Raw genomic sequence first — 12545 nt, 5'->3', positions numbered from 1 at the left:
CAGCAGAGAAGCTGTCTAAGCAAACTGCTAAGCAGGGGCAAGCTCCTAAGACTAGCTTTTCTTCAGACAAGTTTTCCAAGGGAATTTGGCAATTAAATAACAGACACTAAAATACATGCAAGCTATTATGAAAACAATCTTTTTTTTACCAAACTAAAAGGCAGCAAATGTTATACCTACCACTACAGAGAGGCTGGTGTGATCCTGAGCAACACAAATCTACAAACCTTCAGGACACAAAAAACTAACTGCAAGTTAGTCTTCTAAAAGTCCAGAACATGTAAAAGATGATGTTCTGTCAGGTCTAATCAGGGGAGAGTCCACCTGAAAAACAGAGCCTCTGTCATCTGCTGTTTGCACAGCTGGAGCTCCTGGAGGCTGCAGCACTTTGTGCCTGGGCTCTGGCAGCCAACAGGGCACCCACCCGAGCTGCTGGCACTGTGCACCTGCAGCCCAGGCACTGGGAGCCTGCAGGCGAGCACGGCTGGCAGGAGGAAGAAAGCAAAATAAAAACAGTTGAGGTGAATGCAGGAAGTACTAATCAAAACATACCAAAGGAGTGAAATTACTGAGCTTTATTTAATTTAGGAGCAGGTTGGAGAGAGTATACTGGCACACAACAGATTTTCAGGGGGATTCTTTTAACAGAAGAGGAAGGAAGGAAATGTATAGGTAGTCCTTGAAAAATAGGTCAAAAAAATTGCAAACAAAATTGGTGTGACTTACAGAGACACTGAACAGATGCATGGAGAAGAATTAGTTTTCATAGGGTGTAGGGAAAGGATTGAGCAGAAGATACAAGAGAACAGTTAAGTGATGATGTGCTTTACATAAACGTCATGTCAAAATACAAATATATATGATGTGATACTTGAATGAATTGTGAGTCCAGAATGCCTGCTATAGCAGATCATTCTTTCTGTCTTCTGCAGATTCCTGGAAGTGCAGTTTATCATGATTTCAACAAGTACTCAGAGCATACGACCCACCACCAATATTTTCCCTGCATTTATTTTTATCAGGTAGGAGCTGTCCAAAACAAATTTTATTGCATGCTTGATGTGCCCTCTGCCTTGACTGCTATGAAAACTGTTTTTAAGGAACTTAAGAGGAAATAGGTGTTAGAATTGGAAATATCACCTGAGGATCATTTCAATAATGTCCACAGTAGGACAGGATGGCTGCTGATTCCTGGCTAAACAAACAGGGAAATACCATCAGGGATGTTTGCTATACATCCATGTCAACAGCACCAAACATACAAGGAAAATACCTCCGCCCTCAGTCTGTTCCTTGCTGCTCCCTACTCCAATTCCCTGCCTCCCTCCCCACACATGGCTAAATCAAACACGTACACACACAGGAGAGGGCCTGGGATCATGGGCAGGGACCCAGGCAGGAGCACCTGCAACACGAGGGCAGAAAGGAAGGTGTGGGGAGGTTTTGGAGCATTCTGGTGAGAGGCTCTTGGCTTCCAGCTAAATCCACTGTACTTTTTTGTGTCTATTCAGCTACTGAAGGTATATTGAGCTATTTAAAAGTAGTTACTGCATCAGAACCACGACAGGCAAAAGGCTTTACCTGGGTCGTTGAGTGTAGCACTGTGACAAAACCCATGTCCACCGCTGAAAAACAGGTCTGTGGTTTGCTCTGGCCACACTCTGTTCAGAGGCCTCAGGCTGACTCTCACTGCCAGTGTTTGGGGCCACTTCAGTGCCAGTTTCCCGTTGCCACAGTGCTCCCACCAAAGGGCAGAAGAGACAGGCAGGAAAGTGGCACCCCGGGCACATTTCAGGAAAGGCTGAAGTCTAGGCTGGACCTGCATGGATGAGGATAGATTGAGGCATTATATCCCAGTGGCTTGACAGAACTGTCAAAGTCAGTGATAATGCAGACAGCATTAGAATGCTTGTTTGGAATATGTGCTCGTGGGGATGGAATGAGTGAGCCCATGCACAAAGAGTTAACTCTCCGGGGAGAGGGAGACAACCAGAAAGGCTGGGGCGAGCACAAATCCCTCTAGAAGGGTTGGGTGTGAAACACTCACACCACAATGGGCTTCAGAGGAAAACTTTATCATACAGCGCTATGCAAATTCATGTGTTTATCCAAGTTTATGCCACTACGGGAAAAAAATAATCTATTCTTTTGTTTCCAACTTATCACATGAAAGGTTACCTGCGTCAGCTCACTTTATGTACCAGTCTGGGACCATTAATTTAAATGATTAGTCGAAGGCTAATTTCTTAATCTGGATCTGATGGGAGCTGATAGCGAGCTCTTGGGAGCCTGGTGTGCCTGCCCGGGACAAGGGGCACTGCCGGGATGGCTTCCAGGGATCTTTCAGCATCGCCCGGGGCCCGCCGGGCTGGGAGGACGGGCCGCTGGCCCAGCTGAGGCGACGGCAGAGAGCGGGAAAGAACGTGGCCCCTCACAGAGGCGCCGTGACCGGGCCGGACCAGCCGTCCCGTCGCTGCCTGGAGTGGCCGGCGACGCTTATAAACGCTTGGGTGTCGCCACCCTCGCGTGCCGTGACCCCTCAGCGGTACCAGCCCGCGGTGTCACAGCCGCCCCTCACTGCGGGGGCTCCAGAGCGGCGCCCGCCCGCAAGGACGGCGGGGCCCCGCCACCGAGCCCGGCCACGGCGCAGGGCATGCCGGGAGTTGTAGTCCCACGGGCAGCGACTTCGCGCCGCAGCAGCGGGCATGGCCAACAGACGGCGGACCTCGGCAAGAGGGGTGTGCGGTACTGCTTCAGTGAATACCAACAGCCCTCTTTCGCCGTGCTGGCGGGGCAGAAGGGCCACCACCCCGTGGACACGGAAGGAAAAGCGTTTACTCCGCCTTGTCGTGTCCTTTTCTCCCCTCGGGGTTCGGGATTGGGGCGCTCTCCTTTGAGTTCGCCCCCCCTCCATCGTCCTGCAGATGGAACGCCCCGGCAGAGGCCGGCGCCCCCCCAGCCGGCCCGGCGGGCTCCATGGCCGATCCTGCTCAGTGCGGGCGCTGCGCGCTCCCGCCCTCCTTGCTCTTAGAAGCGCTCCCGCCATTGGCTGCGGCTGGGCGCTCTTGCCAATCAGGAAGCGGCTCTCATGGAGGAAGGGAATAAATACAAGATGGCTGCTCATATAAAACCAGGCATTGGGCTTCGCCCCGGTGATGGGGGAATCGAGGCTTTAACCCGCGCTCCGAGGGTCCTTCGCCGCTGCCGCCCACGCCGCCGCCGCCCCGCCCGGGGGAGCGACACTCCGACCGCCGCCGGCCTCTGCCGCGCTCAGCCGCTGCCCGCGGATCGCTCCGGGCGGCCATGGCCGTCTCCAGGTCGGTGGGAGCTGGGAAGAATGGGGGAAGTAGGGCCGAGAGCGGCGCCCGGGCGCTCCCGGCTCTCCGCGGCCTCGTGCGGGGGGGCGGAGGAGGGCTGCCCGCGTTCCGTCTCCTTTTGCTTCGGGAGCCTGCGGAGACCGAGCCGCGGCTCCGCTGGGGTCTGGGGGGCTGTGTGCTCTGGCGCCGGGGTTTGCGTCCTGGCCCGGGGTGACTCCCGTGCCCCCTCCCTTCCTCGGGCCGCAGGGGCTCTGCCTCGGGCGTCTCGGGCTTCCTCCTGAATTCGACACCTTCGTTTTGTCGGCCAGTCTTTCCTAGGGTGGCTAAACTGATAGGGAATAGGAAATTATGATACTGAGTCCCAAAAACTGGCGAGAAACCGTTTTTGCGTTTCAGAGCCCTTAGTTGTAAAGTAACCAAAATAAAACAGGCTTTCATGGAGAAAAGTGATCAGTGTGTTCTGGCTCTGCCTCAAAATGTTGGGCAGTATCTGCTTGCACACATGTGCTCTGGGGTGTGCCAGCGTTTAAAGCACTCACAGATACAGAGGTGTGTCTTAACAGAGCTGTTTTATAAAAAATGCTGAGCACAAATTCCTGTTTGTTTTTTTTTCTTTCTTTCTTTTTTTTTTTTTTTCACTCTGTGTGTGTGAAGCAGGCGGGTTAAGCTTCTGAACAGGATAATTGAAAGGAAACCATAAATCCAAATTAAGCTTGTGATAGATTAGCTTCAAGTCACGTGTTACAGTATCTCCACTTCCAAAGTGCTATCACAAAAGTAAATTCTGTTTCAGTAGCTGTGTGTGAATAAGTTTGCAATTCTATATAGCAAAGTAAAGGTGTGCACATTTATAATGGAAATCCATTTTTCATCAAAATTAATGGCAGCAATGCATCTTTTAAGGACTTCTAGTAGCAGGTGTTTTATTTTAAGCTTTGTAGTTTCTACAAAGTATCCCTTTGTGTTTTCCTACTCTTATTTTTTTATCAGCTTCTTGTATGTTTGTTGTGGCTTTTTCTCATCCCTCAAATCTCTCCAGAAGAATGTGGAAGTAGTAAGGATTGCTGTAACAAGATTATCATGTACATTAAAATAAGTCATCATGTAAAGTAGAGGAGTCGTCTAATTACATTTGGTCTGGTCAGTCTGCTTAACCAACTTTGCTGATGTACGTGTGATATGGGGGCTAACAGGAATGTCAAGATAGAGCTTTTCAGCTGTGTGCTGGGGCTGTGTCTGCTCTAAGGGCTGGTTTCCATTTCAGTTACCAAAAAAGCAGCAGTACAGAGGTTAACACCTTTTGGGAACTGAAAGTAAAACTCGATGTGGCTCATTCTGAGGCTCAGTGTGAAGGATTGAAAGTTCTGTGCTAGTAGTAGTGGTATGTATTGCTTCAGATTATAGTTGTAGTAGCCAAATGTTGCACAATTGAACACAAGGTATTGAATGTCAGTGGAGGTGCTGTAATACTGGTGAGGTGGTGGAGTCGGTTCAGCTTCACATGTAACTTAGGTAAAAGGATACACATTTTGCAGTGCTGTAACATCTTGACTATTCCTGGTGAGCACCAATGTTTATGTAATTGTAAGAAGTGATAATGTGTAAATTTTGTCTGTCGGTGTCCCTTTGAAGTTAGACAGCAGCTCCTGATAACTGGAGTTTCCTTTCTGCTGCTGGACCATAGGAGCACTGATAGTGTCAGTGCTGCTTTTGTAAACAAAGATACCTTCCTTCACCTCTTACTTCAGAACATTGAACTTCAAAGGTCCTTTCCTTTCAGACATATTGCAAATAATTGTTTGTGCACTTGTGTATATAACCACAGAACTATTTTTTGTTTGGTTTAGTTGATCCAGCATCTGTTCTAATTTCACTTTTCCTCTAGGTATTTACAGTTACATTTTTTTATGGACTACCATAATATTTCATTGTTGAATGCTTCTTTATCTGTACAAGTTTGGAGAGTGAGGAAGAGGCTGACTCAATTTAATCTTTCTCTAAAGCCCACAGTCCTTGTGGAGTGCATACCAAGCATTACTATTAACAATAATTTCATTAGGGTAGTTCTATATTGGAACAACTATTGTAAAAAATAACCTTTTTTTGGAAGTGAGGGTTGGAGTAGTTTTACATTCTCAATCTAATAAATTATCAGGTGATTGTTTTCCCAGGAAAGTTTAGTTTATGTTTTTTGGTCAGTTGAAAACCTTTCTCAAAACCCTAATCTGTTCAGGGAGATGCAAGAAAACAGAGGGAATGCTTTGAAATACCTCCAAATTAGATGGAGAAGTTGCAGCTTTGCTATTAGTAAGGTCATCTTAAAAGTAATTGTAACTAATTGTAACCTATTGACAAAAAAGTCTGATAATTAATTCTGCATTTTATGTTGAAGACCTTTTATAAAACATTTGTGTTGATGCTCCAGAAAACAGACATAAAGCGAAACAGTAGATACCTCATCAAAAAAGATGTTGCAGAATATTTGTACTGTATATGTTCATCTGTTTGGTAGTTTATGCTGGAGAGACTAAATTATGAACACCATCCTCCAGAAGTAGGGATAGGTGGGTGGCAAGGTTGGTATTCCTTCTGTGAATGTGCAAACTAATTTGGTAGGCCTTAGCTTCTGCCACCAATCTCTGCCACTTACTTCATCTTACAGATGAAATAGTATAATGTTTGCATAGTTAATAAAATCCCAATGTTTTTGGTAGTGGAACTGAGAAGGAAAAAAGGAAGTGAGAAGTTTTGCTTCAGCTTCATTCCTGCAAAGTGCGTGATCTAGGTGAACAGTTGCAGTGGCTCACTTGTGATCTTTTGAGATACTTCAGAAGGAAAAGTAACACTTCCAAGAGGATGACAATTCATAGATTACTCAAGATGGTAGAGTTTCAGTAGGTAATAAAATGATGATAGTCCTTCAGTATCTACTAAAACTTTTTTTCAGTTTCTTAATGTGTTCAAAGGCAACTCGTGTTATTCTAACACCAAGGTGTTAATGCCTTTCTCCTGGTTTTGAGTGCCTTTGCAGCATGAAGGAGAACCAATGTACTTTTAAAATGTAACAAAATTAGGAGGCTGATAAGGTGCATTAAGAGTAAACAATTTTATTTTAGTTGTTATATCCTTTTAAGTTCTCACTGAAGTACCTTGAAGACAACCTCTTCAGAGTATGTTCAAGACAGTTCCTTGCAGAAATACAGAGAGCATAATGTGCTGCTCTTGCAACCCATTCCTGATTTGATCTGTGTAAGATTAATACTGTTTTCTAGAGTTTTCAGTGGTTTTGTTTACTTGAATTTGTGTATGACTGGTAATGTGTAGATTAGGAACCTAATTTGTATTTTAAAATAAATAATGTCAAAAGGCTGTGAGAGTGAAGCTCCTGGGAACTAAGCAGGCCTCATGTATTGCTCTCAGCTTCTGAAGTGTAGGGCTGTGACTTCCCAAGAACAAGTGGCTGCACTGGCTGGCATCATTACTTATGTAACATTTCAAATTGAATACTGCATCAAAAATCTCTTATGTGCACTGTATACCTTTTAGAATTTTTTTGAGGTTATCACAGAATTTCTTTATGAAGCATTCAGCTTTTAGCTTCTGTGGAAGCTATTACTTCATGGCTGCTCTTGCATAAAAAGCAGGAGTTAACCTGAGCAAGTATGTGTTCACTACTGCTTAAAGGCCTGTGCCCAAAGCATTAGAATAGATGTTCTATAACCAGTGTGCTTATGGGAGTTCAGACTCAAAGGGGAGGAGAATAATGTAACTCTTCCCTTGTTGGGGAGATTAACTTGAAGAGCAGAACAGTGGACTGCCTTCTGTGCTGCTCTATGTGGGAGTGATACAGTCATGGGAAGGGGGGAAGCAGAGCTAGCATGTGCACTGCTGCCCAAATGAGATAGAGCTCTCAGTTTCTCAGACACACTTTTCTTTGTAATGGATTGAAGTGAAAATTGAAAGCCAGGATTGCGTGCTGATAAGAATGCCAACCTGCTCCAGCAGATGGAATTTGAATAGTCACTGAGGTGTTCACTTTGTAACTTACTGATACACATCTTGTATTATCTGTCCTGGCAGCTGCTTCAAGTTGCAGTTCTCACTCACAGGTTTTGTAATGCAATTGGTCACATTTTGGGTGCATTGTTAGTTGTAGATACATATGTAATAGTTAACAAGTAAAACTTGTACAGCATAAAGTTGTAGGTCATACATGAAATACACAGTCCATATGGAATTAATTATACTAATTTTAGCTTTTGGTTGGATTTCATATGCAGTGTATAGTACTGTGACCTGGTGTGGTCATGGAGCTGTTGTTTCATTCCAGATGTTCCTTCAGCTGCTGTGTAGGAAACAAGATTTCTTCATCGTCCACAGTCCCACCTTCATAACTGTTTGCACACCTAGGAGAAGTAAAATCACAATCCATTCTTTGTATATCATTGCACTTCTGGGTTTTGTTCTGAATTCTGTTGAGTGGGTTTTTTTCTCTTACTGGCTGATTCTGTATTTGAAAGTTGCTTATTTGATTACTTAACTGTTCATGTGAGCAAGTGTTTAGAGCTGACCAAGCTGGGATTTGACCAAATGGTGAAGTGACAGCAGAGGGCTGTCAGGTCAACAAGAAAAGTCAGACTCCATTAGAACTTGGGTTGAATTTCACCCTTGTCAATTCTAAAGTTTAATTTAGGGATGTTTTCAAGGTGTCTGGGCTATTTCTGTATTAAGAAATAGTGCCTGGGAGGAAGTTTTCTGGATGTTGGAAATATCAACTCCTAAGAGGATTCCCTTGCCTTCTGATGGGTGCTTGGTAGCAGCTTTACAAAGAGCTCTAGGCAAAGCTTGGCATTACTGTTCCAGGGACTATGCCAGTAAGGATTTTTTGTACAGTCACACAACTTTAATGGCTTGGAGGATATGCTAAAGTAGTTACAAGGTGTTCATACCAGATGGCCTTTATTATTAGATTGCTTTCAGGATAGTTTAACATGCTGGAGCACAGAGATGTAAAGTCCAAACAGATTGTTTCATGGGCAGCAGTGATCAGGTCACTGTCCCTTTTAAGCCTCCACTCACTGAAAATAACAAATAAGAAGTTTCATAATCTGAAGTCCTGTGGGTACCCAGTCCAGTCAGAACACTTACACTGGGACAGTTGGGATCTTTATACATTGCAGCTGCATGTCTGTGCTTTTGGAAGATTTTGAAGAGGCTGTTGCTTCCACCTTGGCATTAATTATCCAGCTACTAGCTTTCTGATGCCTCTGGAGCTGAAGGGCTCTCAAATCCACATCATCCTGTTTCCACAGGACTGCCATAAGGTTCACTTTAAACAGGATGACAACTGTCACTTTAAATGGAGATCAGCCCTCTGTTTGGGGCAGCAGCAAAGATCTGCAGATTTTAGCATGAAGAACAGAACATGTCATTTATTGCAGCATTTGCCTCCTGTGCCTGGGTGAGGATCGTGTCTAGCTTGGTTTAATGCTGAGTGTGCAAAACTGGTGACTAGAAGAATGAATCACTGTGGTACCTGGAGAGTGCCACCACTTAGTTGTGGTGGCTCTTCCGTAGGTGAAACATTTCAAATGACACTGGATTCCTGTTCTTAAGCACCTTCACTGATGTCTGTGTCAGAAACATTTCTAATGGACTATATGGACATTTCTAATGTTCATAATAATGTGCAGTTATTTTTCATAATAATTTATAAACATTTTTTGTTTTAATCTTTTTCCCCCAAAGTATTCCTTGCGTTTATTTTTTGCTTGTGTCTTCCATAGGCTTAGAACAATTTTTTTTGACAGAATTGGCATATTTAATAAAATAATTAAACATTTTAGCTGCATTGTAGAGCACCTCACTCTACCACATTGCTTCGCACTTCTGAGAATGATGTGAGGCACGTGGTGCCCTGCCTACAGCACTGTCTAGCATGAGAAGCAGAGAAGCACATGCCACTAGAAAACTTGGTTCTCTTTGGCCTTAGTAACTTGTTTAGAGACTGCTAGTTTGTTCTGAAAATGAAAACCTTGTCAGAACTTAAGAAACTACTTTTTGAACTGCAGGTACTCAAAACTAATTTGTGTGGAATTTTTAGCGGGTTTTTTTCATTCTTAGTGAAACTCAGATTGAAAGCTTTAATTTGAAAAACAGACCAACAACCACTGCTGATCATAGACAACTTTTTCAGTGCTACCCTTCCAACTCATGCAGAATTCAGGCTCTGCTGTACTCTGCTACAGCAGCACCAGCACTCAATTTGAAAATCTTAATAGTTCCAAGATATCAGTTTGGGAATTTTACATCCTCTTGTGGGAGGAAAAGAATGATTAGTGTGACCAGGACTACTGTTAGTCAGATCTTGTTGGCTGTGTTTGCTAATCCTGTTTCCATGTATTTTGCTGGAGTTGAAAGCTGAAACCTTCCTGTAGTGATGTCAGACAAGTGAAAGATTTTGTTTGGTTTGCATTTGTATGTAAGTTAAGCAGATTACAATTTAAAATAACAAATTCCAAACCAAGCACATTGTAGGTTAAAGAAAACTCCAAGAAAACCAGCTGTGTTTTGCAGGTAACACAGCTTCAGAAAGTTGTGGGTTTTAGGAGTGAAGGTGTAGTGTTGTAACTACGTCTGGAATTCAAGTTGTGTTTTTGAGGGTAGGCTGACTTAGTGGTTTCCTCCTGTTTTGACTCATGAAGAGTTCTAGCTGGGGAAGTGGTCACAGTTACACATTGTGCTTGACTTTGAGATAAAAAAAGATAATTTGATGATTAAAGGAGCGTATGGTACTAAATGGCAAACTTGAGTATGGAACACCGAAGTTTCACAGAGAGCTGAAGAATGAAAGGGGTGAGAACAAACAAGTTGGAGCAAACAGTGGTTCTTCTGAAAGCCAGTGGGTTTGGTATTGAATAATAGTGACTCCTGCAAATCAGGTTGGGTTATTACTGTCAAAAGTGCTGGAGAAAAAATACTGGCAACTAATGAGGTACCTGGTACTTTCTCATGACTAGTCCACTATCAGGGATTCGGAAGTGTTGCATCTGTAAAGCTTTTTTCTTCTTGACTGTCTGATCACACAAAACTGCTGGGTTACATTATATCTGGGGTTTAATTTTGTGTCTTTAAAACAAACTTACTAACTAGTAAATCATAGCAATTGAAACTCTAGTTTTATCTACCGAGATTGAAATAAGCTCACCTATTTTAGTAGTAGGAAGAGAATTATTTCTAGGATGGCAGATAGCAGAATTGTGTCTAAAAAGTTATTATTTTAATTCTAATGAATACTTGATCTAATACCTCCAGTTATGAGTATTTGGGTTTTGGTATTGCCTTGGTCCTGCACTGCAACTCCTATTGTATTGTGACCCATGAAGGTATACTCAGGATTAAGTGCAGTTTCAGCATGCCAAAATTCAGTGATGATGGAAAGAGGTTTTGGTTTTGGTTGTGTTTTTTTTTACATTATTTGAGCTAATGTCAAAGGCAATTTACATGAAATTTAATTAGTAGCAACAGACTAACAGGGACAAGGCATTTGTCCTTTCCTGTGTGTGCTCACACCAAGAATGTGTGTTTATGAAGACAGGTTGTCCAGGATACCTTTATATTTATTCTGCCAAGCTGGTCTAGGTGAGCTTCACTGCTGTGTAAGGTCTGGTTTTGAATTGTTGCAGTTCTTGGAGGAGTACTTCTATGATAAGACTGGAATGAACAATTTTAATTGCAATGTGTGAACAGGTTCTAGATTCATATTCATTAATAACCTCATACTGCCCAATAACTAAAGCATAAACTTGGCACTCATTGAGAGCTCTGATCCACCCACTGATAGTGGAGGGAATAATGAATACTTGAAACTTCAGTCATAGATTTGAGTATCTAGATAGTTATGTGAATATATACATAAAGAGAGACTTTATTTCTCATTCAATAACTAAACAAGGAAGAAATTAATTGTTCTACAAATAGATGATTGGAGTCTTTCACTAAATACAGAGTTACTGTGGAAACAGATCTGCTGGTTAAATCCCTGTATTTTGTGGGTAGAGCAGAAGCATCAGATGACTTCCAAGCTGTAAATACAAGAGGTTTGGTTTTAGGTATTCTGGGTAATTAGGGGGAAAGATGTGAAAAGTAAAAATTTGTCATCCTGGAGAAGCAGTTTGGTGTTACAGATAACAGACTGTGAGGCTGTGATGCCAGTAGAAGTGATAATGCACAATAGGAGCAGCTGAGCCCTCTGCTTTTTCTGTCAAATAGAATTTGATGATCACTTAAAACATATTTGTGTTTCAATATTGAAAATGTTCTATCACAGAACAAAGACAGGAATGATTGATTTTTTTTCTTGTAACTGAAGATTTTTTTTAAACTAGCATTTCTTACAATTATTTTTTTTTGTTACCAAATTAAATGTGCTTTTAGAACAGTATGCTTAGAAAAATAGTACATTATTCACCCTGCCAACTGACAGTCTTCAGGCAGGCATGTCTTCTCTTTGAGTTATATAAACTGAAAAATGTGGGAGAATATTAATAGAAATGGACAGCTGAGCTATGAATAGCATAACTTTTCGGTTTTTGTCAATCACATTTAGGCTTGATCGTCTCTTTATTTTACTGGACACTGGTACAACACCTGTAACAAGAAAAGCAGCTGCACAGCAACTTGGGGAAGTAGTGAAACTGCATCCTCATGAACTGAATAATCTCTTATCTAAAGTAAGCATATGTTTTTTTTCTAGTACTTTAATGGTGAGAATCAAACTAGCTTAAAGGGGTGTGCTTCTTTGGGAAGAACAAAATGCATTGTGATCTTGGGTTTTTCAAAAGTAAGAGAATGAAGAAAATTAGGGGCTGCTTCTGTTAAAGGTACTGTTCTGTCAGCTTCTGAAATGATTATGCAAGTGAGGTTTCATATTCAGCATTTGCTGTGAGTTCAGATCTTCTATAAAGAGAAGCTCTACTGCCTTACAAAGATTTCTGCACTTGCCTTTCAAGATTATTACTTGTGTAATAAAGCATTAAAAAGTCAAAGACTGCACGTCTTTAAAAGAGCTGGAAATTGGGAAGAGTTTTCCATTAGCTTGAGACTTCAATCTGACCAAGTCTAGTAAAACCACCCAAAATAGTCTGTATCTGACAGATGGAGATGGCTCAGTGACCTCAGTTCTGTTCTTACTGAACACGTGTTCTCACAATTGATGCTGTCAACAGA

The 12545-nt window shown here is 42.6% G+C and overlaps 1 protein-coding gene across 2 annotated transcripts in view; it reads left to right on the top strand.

Annotated features, from left to right (window-relative positions):
- Window positions 1-939: 939 nt before the first annotated feature.
- The window catches only part of BTAF1 (B-TFIID TATA-box binding protein associated factor 1), a 45111-nt gene continuing 33505 nt past the window's right edge, over window positions 940-12545 (top strand). The window contains exons 1-2 of one of the 2 annotated variants that reach the window (XM_039709273.1): window positions 940-1022; window positions 11926-12049. In XM_039709273.1, the coding sequence (XP_039565207.1) occupies window positions 955-1022; window positions 11926-12049 (192 nt within the window). In that variant the 5' untranslated portion in view covers window positions 940-954. Of the gene's footprint in view, window positions 1023-3296; window positions 3318-11925; window positions 12050-12545 lie in introns of those variants that run through there. The other variant, XM_039709274.1, reaches the window with a different exon arrangement.

This window comes from Passer montanus, unplaced genomic scaffold (assembly GCF_014805655.1).
Source record: "Passer montanus isolate IOZ18808 unplaced genomic scaffold, ASM1480565v1 scaffold21, whole genome shotgun sequence".
Classification (NCBI taxonomy): Eukaryota; Metazoa; Chordata; class Aves; order Passeriformes; family Passeridae; genus Passer; species Passer montanus.
This window is presented reverse-complemented; position numbering and strand designations above follow the sequence as displayed.